General features: G+C 37.3%; 1 protein-coding gene across 2 annotated transcripts in view; it reads right to left on the bottom strand.

Annotated features, from left to right (window-relative positions):
• Positions 1 to 9701: 9701 nt before the first annotated feature.
• Positions 9702 to 16413, bottom strand: part of LOC150098592 (splicing factor 3A subunit 2-like) — a 39360-nt gene continuing 32648 nt past the window's right edge. For both annotated transcript variants that reach the window (XM_090405347.1, XM_090405349.1), the window contains exon 3: positions 9702 to 10505. In XM_090405347.1, the coding sequence (XP_090261473.1) occupies positions 9775 to 10505 (731 nt within the window). In that variant the 3' untranslated portion in view covers positions 9702 to 9774. The remainder of the gene's footprint in view (positions 10506 to 16413) is intronic.

The following is a 16413-nucleotide window of genomic DNA, read 5'->3' as shown; positions in this document are numbered from 1 at the left end:
TTATTTAGTTAACGACGTCCACGCGATAACGCGTGATCGGCCTTTTGGTGAGAACTCGCCAAACACGTTCATTACCAAACATGTTCATTGCCAAACACGCGATATCGCGTTTTTGGCAATGAACATGTTAAGTACTAGGACCACATCTGTGACTTTCCAATAGGAGGGAAAATTTTTGAATCTGAGCATGTCGTTAATTATTGTAGTGATATGTACAACTGCTCTTCGAGGCAGCAGTTTAATTAATCCCCTCAGGACCAGGGGCTTTTTTACCATCTCTGTATGCGAATCCTACCTGCTTCTCTAAAATCCTCACCTCCATACCAGAGATACTGACAGATCCGTAGATAAGTACATCAATTTTTGTACACACTGGCAGGATGGAACAATCATACATTCCTTACATTCTTATGGTATCATTCCTGAGCTAAGGCTCAAGTTATAGAAACATGTAAAAGGCATAACCAGTTCAGTTGAACATTTCATAAGCAAACGTGCTGATATTCCATCCGCCTATATTGACAAATTCTTATTCCATGCAAAGGCTCTTCAATCTCACTAACATGCACTTCTAACTCTTCATCCAATGCAGCAGTAGCATGGGGCACCATTTTATATACACGTGGTTGATATATATCTTAGCAAAGTGAACACATTAATTGAACAATCTCATGAGCTTTTAACACTAGAATACCATCTGCACTCAGTAAAGGTAATCTTCCACATTCATTTTTATTCTTTTGGATTGCCTTTAGTCTGCATAGCCAATTTCTTTTCATACTTCGATTTAGCTCTCCGATAACTACAATACTTGCAACTTTTCTGGCCTGCACTTTAAACGGTGTTCACGTTAAGTGATGAGATTGACTTTTTACAGCACAGCCCTTTGAATAATAGGAACAAACGTGTTTATAGTTTTGACCACTAGAGTATGTTGTAATCACAGGTGCAAGTTTCCAGTCAGTTGATCCAGGAGTTTTCCTGTGGCAACTGTTGAAGTAAATGTAGGCGAGTGGAATGTGTCAGATGTTGCATAATGGAACAAAGATCTGTGAGAAAACTTTTCTATAAATTAAGAAAAACTGCTACAGAAGCATACCAAGACCTATAAAAAGTTGACGACGATGACTATCTGAGCAGTCTATAGGTGTTCCACTGATTTTCATCGTTTAACGACGACCATTTTCTGTATGAAAAAATGTGGTAAAAACTAGGAACATTTTTTCCATGGCAGGTGAATAACCATTAGGCTACTTGCTGTACAACTTGGTGTTGGTAAGAAAACTGGTAGATTAATCTTAGAAGGAGATTTGCACAACAGAAAGATTTGTTCGAGGTTTGTGCCTCACACGTTGATACACGAACACAAAGAGCCCCGGATTGTATGTTTTCAATAGTTCATCAATTCAGTTGATCAAGATTGTGATGTATATATAATATATAACCATTCTCACTGTTATTTTCACAATATTCTTTCCACGTCATCTTGTGGATCTCTTGCTTAATAAGGTTGCACATCCATTTCTCTCCAGCCTATTTATTGTTAGCGCATTAGTGATAAAATACATTCAGATTCCGCTTCATATAAGCAATTTTCAAAGTGTTTTACTCATTGCTAACATCTTTTCCATTCAGTAACTGCGACCAAAGATAGTATTCGCCTAAGTTGATCACAATTTCCAACTTTATAGTTCAGTATGTAGCCTGTTCTATTTGGGAACATCAATTACTGAATACCTCCCAAGAAAGCACGGCATGTTCACTGTCATCAGCTGACAGTAAAACAATCGCATTCTTAACAGAGACATCTTCGAATAAATCTATCTAACGGTGTTTGATTTCGAGTAACTTCTTTCGCATGCTGCTTGAGAAAGTTGCTTACAACAGTTCAATCAATTCTTCTTCATTCTTATCATGATATTTTTCTTCTACCCAATCAATGTTTGGATAATTAAAGTTGCTCATCCTCTGCAACTGAGACGCCAGGTCTGAAGCAACATCACACCATAGATTTTATTCTATTAGTTTTCGCTTCGTACCAGACGGCCTCAAACGCACTGCTACATGGGACATTATTACATCATTATTTTCTTGCGTTTCTACCCAAACTGGACTTAAGTCGTCTGATATCATTAGTAGTATTTTCCCTCCTCTCCTCTGCTATCTCTTTTGTCATTCCTAAAAAGTGCATACCCATTACACCTAATCCAGTTACCATATCTGATTATGATTGCCGGGTTTCACTAATATCAAACAATCTTAGGCCAGAACCTATTCAATAAAGCAACGAACTCAATTCCTTTGTTTCGATGCTTCTGTCATTTGTATATAGACATAACAAAAATTTCCACCTAGCCTTTTCTTATAATTAGATATGCAATATATTTGGTCTTGTTGTAGTAGTTTCTCTCTTCCATTCTGGATATACCCGAACCCAAAGCCTATAGTTACACCCTTTCAGCAGATGCATAACTATGTTCAAAGCCATTCATATGTTTATCACCTTTGAACAACATAGCTGAACTTTTACAAAATTTCTCCATTCCTCTCTTGATCTAGTTTCCTCGACTCTCGGTGTTATGTCTCATTCCAATAACTAATATTTTCAGGTTCCTAATGCCAAATGAATTCAAGTGTAGACCATCCATCTTATAAGTCTCAAGTCTTTTCTCTTTTCTCACACTTCACACATCTAAAACTCGACTCCATTTCTTCAACACATCCTGCACATTGAATCCTTTGCTATCATTGCCCTTCTTAACTCGGTGCTGTCGTATCTGAATAGCAAACCTACAATTTTTACTCTTCCACATGTCTTTCTCCCATCTTCCAACAGACCATTCAGATTCTCTCTTGGACTATATTTGTCGCTACTTAAATTTTTAGTTCTTACAAGAACTACCATCTCTCTTACTTTTCTTTTCTGTTTTTCGACTACCTTTGTCATATCTTTAATTTTCCTTCCCGGGAAGCTAGAAGTAGGGCGTCGTTCACAAGCACAAGTTTCATGATTGAATAAATGTATCATACCACCCTCTTTTTTCTTAGATTTCATAATAATTTTTTAATAGGGAAATTCCATTGTAAGGTTATCCTCGAATGTATTATCGTCTTCATTGCAGCAAAACTTCTGCTCATTGAGAGAAAGTTCACCTCAGTAGTAACAACGTTAATTTGTTCTGTAGAGTGCCCTGTTGTGACTAGCTTTCGGCGACATACTTAAAAGCAGTTAAACTTAATAATAATTCTACAATTATGTTATTAATTGTTCTGTTACAATAATACACTAAAATACAATAAAACACTCAATAAATCATCAAAAAGTTATTGATTTCTCAGGACCTTCCATATAGCCAGTCTCTTTTTTTTAAGGAACTGGCTATATGGAAGACTTCTTTTATTATTCAATAATAAAAGAAGATAAAAGATTCTGCTCATGCAGTGTAGCATTTAATACTTAGACACATCCGTATTTGCACCATCCTTGCACAATGAAACTATCATACATTTCTTCCATTCCTGTGGTATAATTCCTGAGCTGACACTTAAGTTATTCAAACATGTGAAAGGCCTAGCCAATTCGGCTGACCATTCATTTACCATACTTGCTGGTATTCCATCTATTCCAATTGACACTTTATCCTGTCTGTACACACACACACATTATTATTATTATTATTATTATTATTATTATTATTATTATTATTATTATTATTTCTAAGCGCACCGGAAGAGGGCCATGCTTATTATCACAAAGCACACTCCCGTAGATGATGCATTTGCTCATGAAATAAAACCGGGAAGGATAATTGTTCATAAAGGTTAAATAGATATCCTACAGGATTAAGTTTAACACACGTGAACCACAGGAGTAGGTTTTTTAATTACGTAAATATTTCGTCCTAGGTATCTTAGAACATCATCAGTACAGTAAGGCAATACTAGGAATGACAAAAGAATCGGCGCGTACGTACAAAGAAATCCGAATTGCGTGCAGTGGCGCGTTGCGGCCTGAACTTAAATTAAATTACTTAAATTAAATTAAAATTAATTACAGTTGTTATCATTTTACACAATTCTGTATGACAATTTCCCATACCTTAGGGATAGCAAGAACATCATTGCAGTTTAGATTTGGTTTGTGGAGTAAGGCTTCAGCACTTTCTTTATATAAATGTTCATATTTATATGAAGATCTGTGTAGAAGTTTTGTCTTTTTCCAATGGATCTTGTGGTTTGAGTTTTCAACTCCGTGTTGAGTGAGGGCTGATTTATGCGGTTTGATGAGGTGGATTTGGTCGATGTTCCGAAATGCGTTTAAAAACTGATCTGCCTGTCTGTCCAAAATAAGTGAGCTTACAGGAGCATGGAACCTCGTATACACCAGGTAGTAGGAAAGGTGCAAGTTTGTCTTTGGCGGGGGGGGGGGTAACAAGTATTGGATCTGATTGAAGGGTTTGTAGGTGGCAACAAGATTATATTTCTTCATAATTTTCGAGAGCCGTTCAGAGATGTTCTTTGATATAAGGTATGGGAATCTTATGGTGTTGTTCTTGTCTAGGTTGAAGTACAGAGAAATTGCTGATGATTTTTTGAGTTGTTTTGAGATTGTAACCATTTAGAGTGGCAGTGTTTTTGATTATTTCCAATTCTTGTTTTAGAGAACCCTCAGAGGAGCAAAATCTGTGTGCTCCGGTTACCAATGATTTAATGATGCCAAATTTTTGAGAGGTATGATGAGCTGAAGTATTGTGAATGTAGCGGTCTGAAAATGTCGGCTTATGATGGACAGAGGTGGAGATGGAACCGTCTTCTTTTCTTTGGATGTGTAAATCCAGAAAGGGGATGCCTTGTGGGGATTCTTTCTAATGTAAATCTGATGCGAGGACGGAGGTTGATTTTTTCTAAAAACTGAAGTAGCTCTTGTTGGGAATGATTCCAGACTGCGAAGATATCATGACATATCGAAGCCAGAGTTTTGGTTTGGGTTTGAATGCGAGGATTTTTTCTTCTGTTCTATAAACAGATCTGCCAAGATGGGTGACAAGGGAGACCCCATTGCTGTTCCCTCCTCTTGCTTGTAGATTTTTCATTTCCATGTGAGTAACCAGAAGTGATAACAAATTTGAATAGTTCAACAATGTCCAATGGAAATTTGATTTAATAGGTCTACAGTTTCTTTATGGGGATATTGTTGAAGAGGAGACGATGTCGAAGCTAATTAGCATGTCTGTTGTCAGCAGTTTAATGTCTTTTATTTTGGTGTGAAAATCTGTGAAGTTTTTTTATTGAAGAGGTTGAATGACCAATGTGGGGATGGAGAAAGTTTGATAAAAATTTTGATAACTTGTAAGTCGGGCTACTAAATGAATCAACAACAGGTCTTAGTGGGACGTTGTTTTGTGAAGCTTGGGTAAACCGTATATTCTAGGAGGTCTAGCATTGTATTTGTTTTTAGTTTTTTTTTTGAAGTTTCTTCATCTAACGACGTTGTTTCATCGAGTAGCTTTTCAGTTTCTTCAGCTGTCTTTTTATGGGATCATTGTCCAGTTTTGCATAAGTATTTCGGTCTCGAAATAGTCGATTCATTTTTCGGTCATATGAAACAGTATCAAGAACCACTGTAGTATTTCCTTTGTCGGCTCTGGTGATGATTATGTTTTTATTATGTTTTAAGGAGGTAAGAGCTTTCAATTCTGATGGTGGAATGTTTAAAACTGAAGGTTTAGCATCCAAAATTATTTTTGCTATTTCAAAACGAAGTTTGTTGGCTTCAATACTGGGGAGGTGCTTGATGTTTCTTTCAATGTTGTGTATAAAATCTAGATATGGGAGACGTTTAGGGGGAATGGCAAACTTATGGCCTCTTGCTAGAACATTTAATTCATCTTCTGTTAGTGGGCGGTTGGATAAGTTTACCACCTATTTTTTGGTCGGTAATTTATTGATATTTTTCTTAGATCGATTTAACGGGTTCAGATATTTTTTCTGTAGGTTAATATTGCTTTTATCAAAAACTTTGTTTTGATAAAACCTGAGTTTTTTGAGACACTAATAATCACTTGTAGCAATTCTTGATTTAGCGTGTTTGACAAATCTGCTTCTTGTTCAATAATTCATTTTTTAAATTATTTTTGCCAATCTTTTTTTGGCATCTCGTAACTGATTCAGAAGTAGTGAATGGCTTGCTTTTTGACAGATTTTATGGGGGCTTGGTGATTTAATAACTTCCTTTAGCTTAGCGAACGTTGCAATAAGTTTATCGCGTCTGCACTTTTTTTAGAAAAGAGATAAGGGCACGTAGCTTACCGTTTCAGTTGAAGTTTGCCTAGTAAGTCCGTCTTTTGTGCTGTCATTTCCCCGTGTAGGAATAAGATTTGATTATATAGAGAAACCTGTGGAGAATTCATGATGACTAAGTTTAACACACGTGAACCACAGTAGTAGGTTTTTTATTACGTAAATATTTCGTCCTAGGAATCTTAGGACATCATCAGTACAGTAAGGCAATACTAGGAATGACAAAAGAAAGGGCGCGTACGTACAAAGGAATCCAAATTGCATGTAATGACGCGTTGCGGCCTGAACTTAAATTGAACTAAATTACTTGGACGTTATTTATGCAAAAAAACCTACTACTGTGGTTCACGTGTGTTAAACTTAGTCATGAATTTTTCACAAGTTTTTCTATATAATCAAATCCTGCACGATGATTTAAATAAATTGGCATTGTGGGCAAAGGATACTGATGCACTTCTGGTTGTAAAGGTTGTGTACTGTGTGTCACATCGACTTACTAGACTGCGAGAAATTGATGAGGTTAGGGACTTAGGGATAATGGTGGATTGAGAGTTGACGTTCAGAGGGAATATTTGAAAAGTTATTAAATTAGTTGAAAGGATTACTTGCATGCTGAAAAAAACGTGAACAAGAAAAAAAAAATAAAAATTAGGGAGTTTTATCACTCTTTAGCCAATATTTAGGTGGAGGGTGTGTGTGTGGGTCACAAAGTTCAATTGATAGGCGGAGAAGAGGGTGACATGGGTTTTATAAAAGAATAAATTTTATTATTCTTTGGGTTTTATAAAGAATAATTCAGATTTATTGAAGGAAATCTGTGAATTATTCTTCGACTTTGCCCAATTGAGAACAACACGCAATTCCTCAATCATATCAGTTTTTTCAAAATATCGTAATTTACTGTTCTTTGCACCCTCACCCTGTAGGTTTCCCTGTATAATCGGTCTCCACAAAATGAAACAACAAACGGTTACTATTTAAATAGATATGTATATAGTTTCTGCCAATTTATATATTTTGCTCCAACTCCAAAGCAAGCGACTTTTGCGTATATATTCACTGATACGAAATATATATATCTGCATGCATCAAATGTGAAATTTCATATTTTCACAATAGAACTGAATTTTATTTCGACTTTGACAGTTTTACACCCCCCTCCCCTCTGCAACACTACCACACACCCAAAAACTGTTATGAAACATAGTTTTTATTTAATTCGTTATTTTTCCATAGTAATTGTTCCACATAACGTTTAATTTTTCGACACAGAAACTAGGTTTTGATTTTTATAAATTAGCATATTATAAATAAGAAAAAATGCATATTATTTCCTCGTTATCATAAATCAGGAAGTTATGTGATAGTGGATAATAGGGGAAATTAATATTTAAAAACACTATCATCCTATAAATGCAATATTCTTATTATGGGCAACTCCAAGGAGTCTTTAGACTCATCGAGGGAGGCCCTAACATCATGTCAAGAACAGCTATTCAACATTCACACAGTATCTATCATACTTCGCCTTGAACTCATTTACAGTAATGGCACCCACAACAGACTCCGGCAGCTTATTCCACTCATTCACCATTCTCCAAGTAAAAAACTTACCTCTAAAACCCTTGCTCTTACCCAGCTTCCATGGATGGCCCCTAGTCCTCCCACCACCAGTCCTATTCTCAAAAATATCTCCTGAATTAATCTTATAGAAATCCTTCAGTAATTTGAATGTCTCAATCATATCATCCCTTTTCCGCCTATCAATGAATTTCTGCAACCCACAAATCTTCAACCTGTTCTCATAAGGTTCATTCCACAGACCTGCTATCATCTTGGTCACTCGTCTCTGGATCCTCTCCACTTCCTCCTCCCTATCAAGAAGAAACCCTGGCACTCATATCTGGGCACAGTACTCCAGACGGGGTCTTATCAAGGCTTTGTAGAGAGGAGCAATAACCTGTTTGTCACTACTCTTTAAAGTATTTTTTCAGCAACCAAGTGATTTGATGAGCTGATTTTGCCACTTTTGCAATGTGCTCCCTAAACTTCAACTCCCTATCCACCAACACTCCCAAATCCCTGGCCTCGTCAATCTCCTGGAGTACAGTTCCACCAATGTGATATACTGCTACTAATCTTTTCACCCTAAAATGCATAACCTTACATTTTTCCACATTAAACTGACATCCATTCTCCTTAGCACAGTCCTCCAAAGTATCCAAATCATCCTGCAAAATTTAGAATCCTGTGCATTCACTATTGCTCTACCCAACTTTGCATCATCAGCAAACAAATGAACAATTCTTCTCAGATCCTTCCCTATATTGTTGATGAACAAATTAAACAGCAGTGGTCCAAGAACAGAAGAAGAAGAGTCCAAGAACAAGAATATCAGAATAATCCAAGAACAAGAATATCAGAATAATGTTTCAAATGTCTGCTAATCAATCAGAAAGATGGAAAAACAAAACAAGGAATTTTGCCTGTAATATATTGTTATTGCATGAGGTGCCTGCTGGGTATGGTCTTTTGATCTAGTTCCCAGTGTGTGTGTGGGGGGGGTATCGGTAATCTCCGTTAGTTTACAGCTTATTACTGGGCAGAAAGGAATATTACACACACACACACACACCCCTTATCCAAACAATTCTAAATAGTAGGGTAAATCATTCTCTGAGATGTTGAAAGTTTATTTTTCACTTGGTCAGAATATAATAAATTTAGTTTAATCCTTTATCCAAGTGTGAGCAAACAACAAAGTTTGCACCTGAAAGTATCTTCAGGACTGGGGTAAGGTGGTACAACACCAGGGAAACTCGTTGCAAAGGTGGAGCAGCAAGCTACCAACACTCCTATCTCAGTATCTCCTATAATGCAAAAAACATGTGTTTTGCATTATAGGAGATACTGAGATAGGAGTGTTGGTAGCTTGCTGCTCCACCTTTGCAACGAGTTTCCCTGGTGTTGTACCACCTTACCCCAGTCCTGAAGATACTTTCAGGCGCAAACTTTGTTGTTTGCTCACACTTGGATAAAGGATTAAACTAAATTTATTATTATATTACATTCTCTGAGATGTTTTATTTCTTAATTTTTGAAGCATTCTGTGTACCACAATCTTGCCTAATGCAACTGTTTTTCAAATGCCTATTATAAGATTTTTTTTTTTTTTTTTTGTAAATAAGAATACAGTTTGCTGAAACTTTGTCTATTAAATTTTCATAGCAGTGTGTACCACAGATTAGAAATTTTCAAAGTAGCACGAATTTAAATTGAATGTTTATTTGGGAAATAACAATTTTCCTGATGAGGTATGCTCTATGATGTCCGAAATGTAAATTTATTAATACTGGAATGAAAAATGGCTGGACCTGGAGGATAAAATATTCACATTTCCTTTTTCATGGAACATAATGTTGTTTAATGGTATAATACATACATACATACATACAATAAACAGTCATTTCACCTTCAAGATGTTGGAGGTCGAGAAAGAAAATTGGGAGGCAGGGGAGGATGAGCAGGAGGTGGCTGTGGAGGTAGGGGTGGTCCAATAGGACGCAACTGAGGTGGCAATAAAGGAGGAACAGGTGGAGGAAGAGAAGGTGGAGGAGGTGGCGGTGGTGGTGGTCCTTGAGGACGTGGAGGGGGTGGTGGAGGAGGAGGTAAACTGGATGGAGGTGGTGGTGGTGCTAATGGTTTTATTTTGGGATCTGCTTTAAAGCTGAACTGAAGGAAAAATTGCTTGGTTTCTCTGTTCCACATTAACCAAAATTTACCTTCACTCTTATCTACCTCCCTGCTAGGTACTTTAAATGCAATGGTTTCATACGGTTCAGCAGCAAATAAAAGATACTGCCACCTTCTGTCTGGGGGTTCGACCTTTTGTTCATATGCTGACATGAACCGGTGCCTTGGAGTTATTATGTCATTAATTTCTGGGTAGTCAATTTGAAACAAAAGACTTTGTTGTCCATTTTCCTGTTCTCGCTGCTTAGTCACTCTATAACCTGGTCTTCCAATTTTGACAAATTTCTTTATATCAACTCGTGGTTTTGCTGGGGCTGGCTGGGCAGGAGACTCTTTTGCTTCCTTTGCAGCTCTCCTTGCTAAATTTGCTTGGTGTTTTTTCCCCTGTGTATGGGCCAAATAGCTTCCCTCATTATTGTGAAGAGTCAGGCAGAGCTTACATTCATAAGATCCTACAATTAAAATGGCAACATAAGAAAACAGGTTAAAATGATGAACATCAATAAAAAATAAATTCAGTTAACTATTTATTAGGAACAACTGAGTCCTAAAGAAAACAAAAAATTACAGATAAATCTCTTAAAGTACCACATTTAATTTATAAAAAACTACATTGAAAATATCCTAATTAGAGTGCAACTTAGGTAAAATGTTCCTTGTGGAGAATAGAAATTTGTCATTATGTATGACCAGATACCATTGTATCCAATGCCATGGATTTTTTTTTTTGTCTTCCACCCAAGAAAAATTGTCTCCTACAAGACAATCACACGCGTATGGCAAGATTAGAGCCTGCATTTTGCTGGTTAAAGGGTGGATATGTTAACCACTTGGCCAACCAGTTGGTTATAGTAAATGGAAGTGTTTCTAACCACAGTTTTTGTCTCAGCTATGGTTTGTTAAGCAAAGTTCTTTTGCATATACACTGGTGTCCTAAACCTAAAGACAAACACTATTTCTGAAGATCACAACCACAAATCAGCTCGTGGCAATTCATATAACTGACAATTTTGAGTAGAAAGTAGGCACACATTCAACTTTTTTAATCATGCGCAAAGGGGTCATGTGGTAGCACTCAACAGGATAAAAGGCAAAAGGCTTGTAAGAAAATTATGTTTGAAGGAAGCTCTTTTCATGATGGAAGATGCAAACTTGCACGTCTCAAGGATATCGTCTAGATGATTTCACAAAGGAAAGAATTATTTGAAAGCTTAAGGAGAAGGCTGCAGAATTACTAATATTGCAAGAGAGTTTGGAATCTTTCTTAGCATTGTATCCAGGCTCTGGGCAGCATTTCAAACCAATGGTATGTGTTCCAGACATTTGCTGAGAAGTTGCCCTACCACAGAGCATAAAGACAGACTTTTGGTTATAACCATAAAACATAATCTATGCACCACAGCAGGTCAGCTTGCAAGTTGGCTCCATTCAAGAACAGGTATGCAGGCATATCGACAAACTGTGGTAAGTAGGCCTATATGCCCAGAGGCCTGCAGTTTGCATCCTTTTATACACAGCACATTTTCTGGGATGTTGTATTCATAAAAATTGGACAAGATGCCAGTTGCTTAATGTTCTCTATACAAATGAGTCATTTTAGTCTTTCTTCCAATTCTAGACAACACTTGATCTGGCAGTGCTGGGGTTATGATATGGGGAGGCATTATGCTTAATGGAAGCACCAAGCTACAAGTGATGGAAAAAGGGACTATGACTGGTGAACAATACCACAATGAAGTTCTTCAACATCATGCTTGATTGTTCTGTGTTGCTGTAGGCATAGAATCCATTTTTATGGATGGCAATGCCACACCACATCATACATGAGCAGTGGAGATACTTCTGGAGACGGAGGATATTAATTGAATCGAGTGGTGAGCACACTTGCCAGATCTCAACCCCCATAGAACACATTTGGGATGCAATAGAGAGATGCACTGCTACTCGAAATTACCCTCCAGAAAACAAACAAGGCCTTATCCTTGTTCTGAAGAAGTGGGCCACTCAAGAACTCCTGAATCACTTGGTGCTTAGCATCTGGGTGGCCCACCTCCTTCAGAACAAGATAAGGCCTTGTACTGAAATGTCTCTCTGGATAGTTTTCTGAGCGCTGTACATTATTCATAAAAATTGGACAAGATGTCATTTGGCTAATGTACTCTATACAAATGAGTACATTAGGAATGAGTACTCTACATCCTTAGGAAATCTGTAACTATTGCAAACTGTATTGTAATTTAATTTGTACGAAATTTGTAATAACATATTTTTGTTTAATATAATTTATTATTATGCAGGCAGTTAATTAATTCCACATTTGGCTGTAGTCATGAAAATATTTTCGTATACAGGTAAAAATGCAGTTTGTCCTTAGCTTTGACAGCAGTGTAGAATGCTCCAACATAGAGGTAGAAAATTATACACCTATCAGTATTTCAGAAGTGGTTATTAAGGTATTGGAGAAGTTCGTCAAAAGTAGAATTCAGAATTAGTGGATAGGAATATGATTATCTATAAGGATGAACAGCTACGTCAAGCTCTTATCTTAGTAACTTACTTGCTTTCTATAATCAAATGATGGATGAATTGCTTACCAAACAGAACTCTATTATGCAAACTAGAGCAAAAGGAGGATGGTTGGTAATATGGATTAGGCTTAACCAGTGATGTGTGTGACATAAAGAGCTCTGTACATTGATCATTTCTATTTAATTGGTATATTACTGATATAGGGAATGATCTCATTCAGAATATCCAATGAATGCTGATGATGGTAAAACAGTGGAGGATAATAGCCTAATAAAGGTGACACAGAGATGCTGCAGGATTATTAAATGTGCAGATAACATGGACAAAGGATAATGGTTATCACAGATTAATATGGCAAAGTATAAAATTGAGGAATTTGGAATCAAAAGACAAGCTGTTCATAACACTGATGGAATGCAGGAAATTGAATTCAGAGAGCATATTGCAAATTGGACAGATAGCTCAGAGCATCGCATGGATTTTGAAAACATATTGACAAACAGACATGTGGATTATTATTCCTCTTTATAAGGCTGTCATATGAATACATATAGACTACTGTGCACAGATTTAGTTACCTCAGTTTCTTGGAAAAGTGTGGAAGTCTTAGAAAAGATTCAGAGGCAAGTGACTGGAATGATGACTGCTGTTGAATGCGTCCAAGGACAGATGGAAGGTTGGTAGGCTACAACAACGTTTTGTCTAATAAGCAGAAAAAGGAAGAAAATAATACTAAATGGGTTTAAATAGCGTGAAGAAGTGTTAATATACATGATAGGTCAGGAGAGAACAAGGGGTTAAGAATTATACAAGAGTGTGGTCAATAACATACACTTCATATTCTTTTTTTTGTGGGGATCACTTACTAGGTAGATTGCTCTTTTCTGTATATCAAGAATTCTTAGTTTTTTTTTTTTTTTCATTACCACCCCAAATGTGAAAACAATATTCTATGGTCAATCAGATTTATAAAGGGTTGTAAATTGTAGACACCAGCAAATAGGAGAAAGAGCAGTGATATGATTGATACTTACAAACTTCTGAAAGGGGTCAAACAGGATTTCAGTTGATGAAATTTTTCATTTTAAAGGGGTGGGGAAAGGACAAGAGGGCATCCTTGGAAGCTGAGAATGAATGCAAGGAAGAAGGGCGGCATTCATTCTCATTTGTTCTCGTAGCAGGGCAAAGCTAGCACAGTTGTAAATCCAGAGAGCTTTCTGTGATCTGAAACGGTGCTTAAATTTAACACAATTTGGGATCACCTTATTATTCCGGCAGCGTTTTAGGAAGGTCAAACGATTTACTTGTCTAGAATCTATATCTAGATATCAAGATTTCGGATCCCACGTTCTACTTTGATCATTATTTCCTCAGCAGGTATTTTTTCAGGAGCTAAGGTGAAATTGTGGCCACGTGCAAGAGCAGTGAGTGATTCAGGCTTCAAATTAACGGAAGAGAGGTTGACTACAGTGTTGAGTGGTTGCTGTGGTACAGAGGTAGAGTTCTTTTTCAAGGTATCAATTATGTTAAATTCAAGCACAGTTTCACATCGCATAAAGCTCACCGGATTTACAACCGCACTAGCTTTGCCCTACTACAAGAACAAATTACTGCTACGTGTGTTCTTCCAGCTGACAAAAATAAAGCTTGACAGGTGCTAGAAGAGGAGATTCTGTGATGGGAAAATCATCTACGTAATGTGTCATATTTGTATGTTCCCATGAAGATGCCAATGTGACATTGCCAAAATATAGGAATTATATATTAAAGTTTATTTTAATTTATATTCCAGTATATGGTGCAAATTCCTTAAATTATTTAATAGTCAGGTGTTACCAACGTATAAGCCTTTCCACAAGAATTACTATCATCCATGGAGATTCCTTTGCACGCAAGTCCCGCCAATATGGCAAGCTGAAGTTGAAGATATCTAGACAACTAAATCGTTTGACCTTCTTAAAACGCTGCCGGGATAATAAGGTAATCCCAAATTATGTTAAATTCAACAGTTTCACATCGCAGAAAGCTCTCCGAACTTACAACCGTGCTAGCTTCGCCCTACTACGAGAACAAATTACTGCTATGTGCGTTCTCCTAGCGACAAAAATAAAGCTTTACGGGCACTAGAAGAGGAGCTTTCAAGTACGCTGAACCACGAACTTTAGATGATTCTCTATAACGTCTCATGTGCTTCGGCAACAAAAGAATTTGAAAAAATCCATAGTCGGCACATCAAGAAATTTGATAACTTGAAAAAGAACTACCTCTGTACCACAGTAACAACTCAACACTGTAGTCAACTTCTCTTCCATTAATTTGAAGCTTGAAGCACTCACCGCTCTTGCATGTGGCCAGAATTTCACCTTAGCTCCTGAAAAAATACCTGCTGAGGAAATAATGATCCAAATAGAACATGGTATCTGAAACCCTCCAAACAATGTCAGACTGGATGTAGCCAGTGTTCTCACCAAAGCAAGACCATCAAAAGCCAACATATCCAAAGATGAATTTATAGCTCTACTAGAAATGAAGAAAAACAAGGAAATAGTAATCAACAAATTGGATAAGGAAAATGCCACCGTGGTTCTCAACCAAAAGGACTACACAGGTAAGCGCAATGCTTTATTATTAGACCGGGCTAACTACCTCCCTATTGAATATAATCCTACCAACTCTCAAATTAGAACACTCCATAGGCTCCTTAAGAAGGTCACTTCTTGTCCTGTGGAAGTTACCAACAAACTAAAACTCTAGACCCCCCCCCCATTATATGGACTTCCAAAAATACATTTACTAAATGTGCCATTACGTCCCATAGTGGATGGCACTGATTCCCCCACATATAAATTATGCCAAACATTTAGCCAAAGCGCTCACACACTATGCTGGCAACACACCATCACACAAAAAACTCAGCCCACTTCAAAGCCATTATAGAAAGCCTCTCACTCCAACATACTGTACATAATGGTCAGTTTTGACATCTCCTCCCTATTCACAAATGTCCCACTCAAGGAAACCTTATAGCTGATCCAAATCAAATTTCCTCCCGATATCTCAGCCCTATTTCAGTTCACAATGAACTCAGGCTATTTCATTTGACAAGGAAAATTCTACAAATAAATAGAGGGGACAGTCATGGGTTCACCACTTTCCCCACCCTTGACCAATTTCTTTATGGAGACTTTTGAAGAGAAAGCCAAAAACTCTGCCCCACAAAAACCCACTATTTGGCTTCGTTACATGGATGATGTGTTCGCTATTTGGCCACATGGCTCAGACACGCTCCACTCCTTAACACTCTTAAACGACGCCAGAATCCAGTTCACCTTGGAAAAAGAGGCAAACAACAGCCTACCTTTCCTAGACATCCTAATCATTCACCAGCCTGATGGATACTTGGTTTTCTCTGTTTATAGAAAACCCACCCATACAGGCAGATACATTCACCAGCTATCACACCCACCTCCTCACAACAATATGGGGTTTTAAAACACTATATAACAGGGCAAAATTAATCTGTTCAGATGACAATGCCCTAACTACTGAACTAAACCACATCTTTAATACTTTCTTAGCCAATGGCTACAACCCCCCCCAAAAATCTAAAAAATATTAAAACCACTAAACCACAGCCCCCCCCACCATCACAATAAAGATTACACTAAATCCATCACCATTCCCTACATCCTAGGCACCTCGGAAAAAATAATCAAAATCCTTAAAAAATTACCTGACTTCTTGTTACAAACCATATAAAAAGTTGGCATCCCTTATCCGCTCTACCAAAGCCCAACCATCTCTCCTGGACCTAACTGGTATGTACCAGGT

This window comes from Typopeltis vanoorti, chromosome 15 (assembly GCF_054136105.1).
Source record: "Typopeltis vanoorti isolate ZY-2024b chromosome 15, IOZ_Tvanoo_1.0, whole genome shotgun sequence".
NCBI lineage: Eukaryota > Metazoa > Arthropoda > Arachnida > Uropygi > Thelyphonidae > Typopeltis > Typopeltis vanoorti.
Note: the sequence above shows the minus strand (reverse complement) of the source record. Positions and strands in the feature narration are given on the sequence as shown.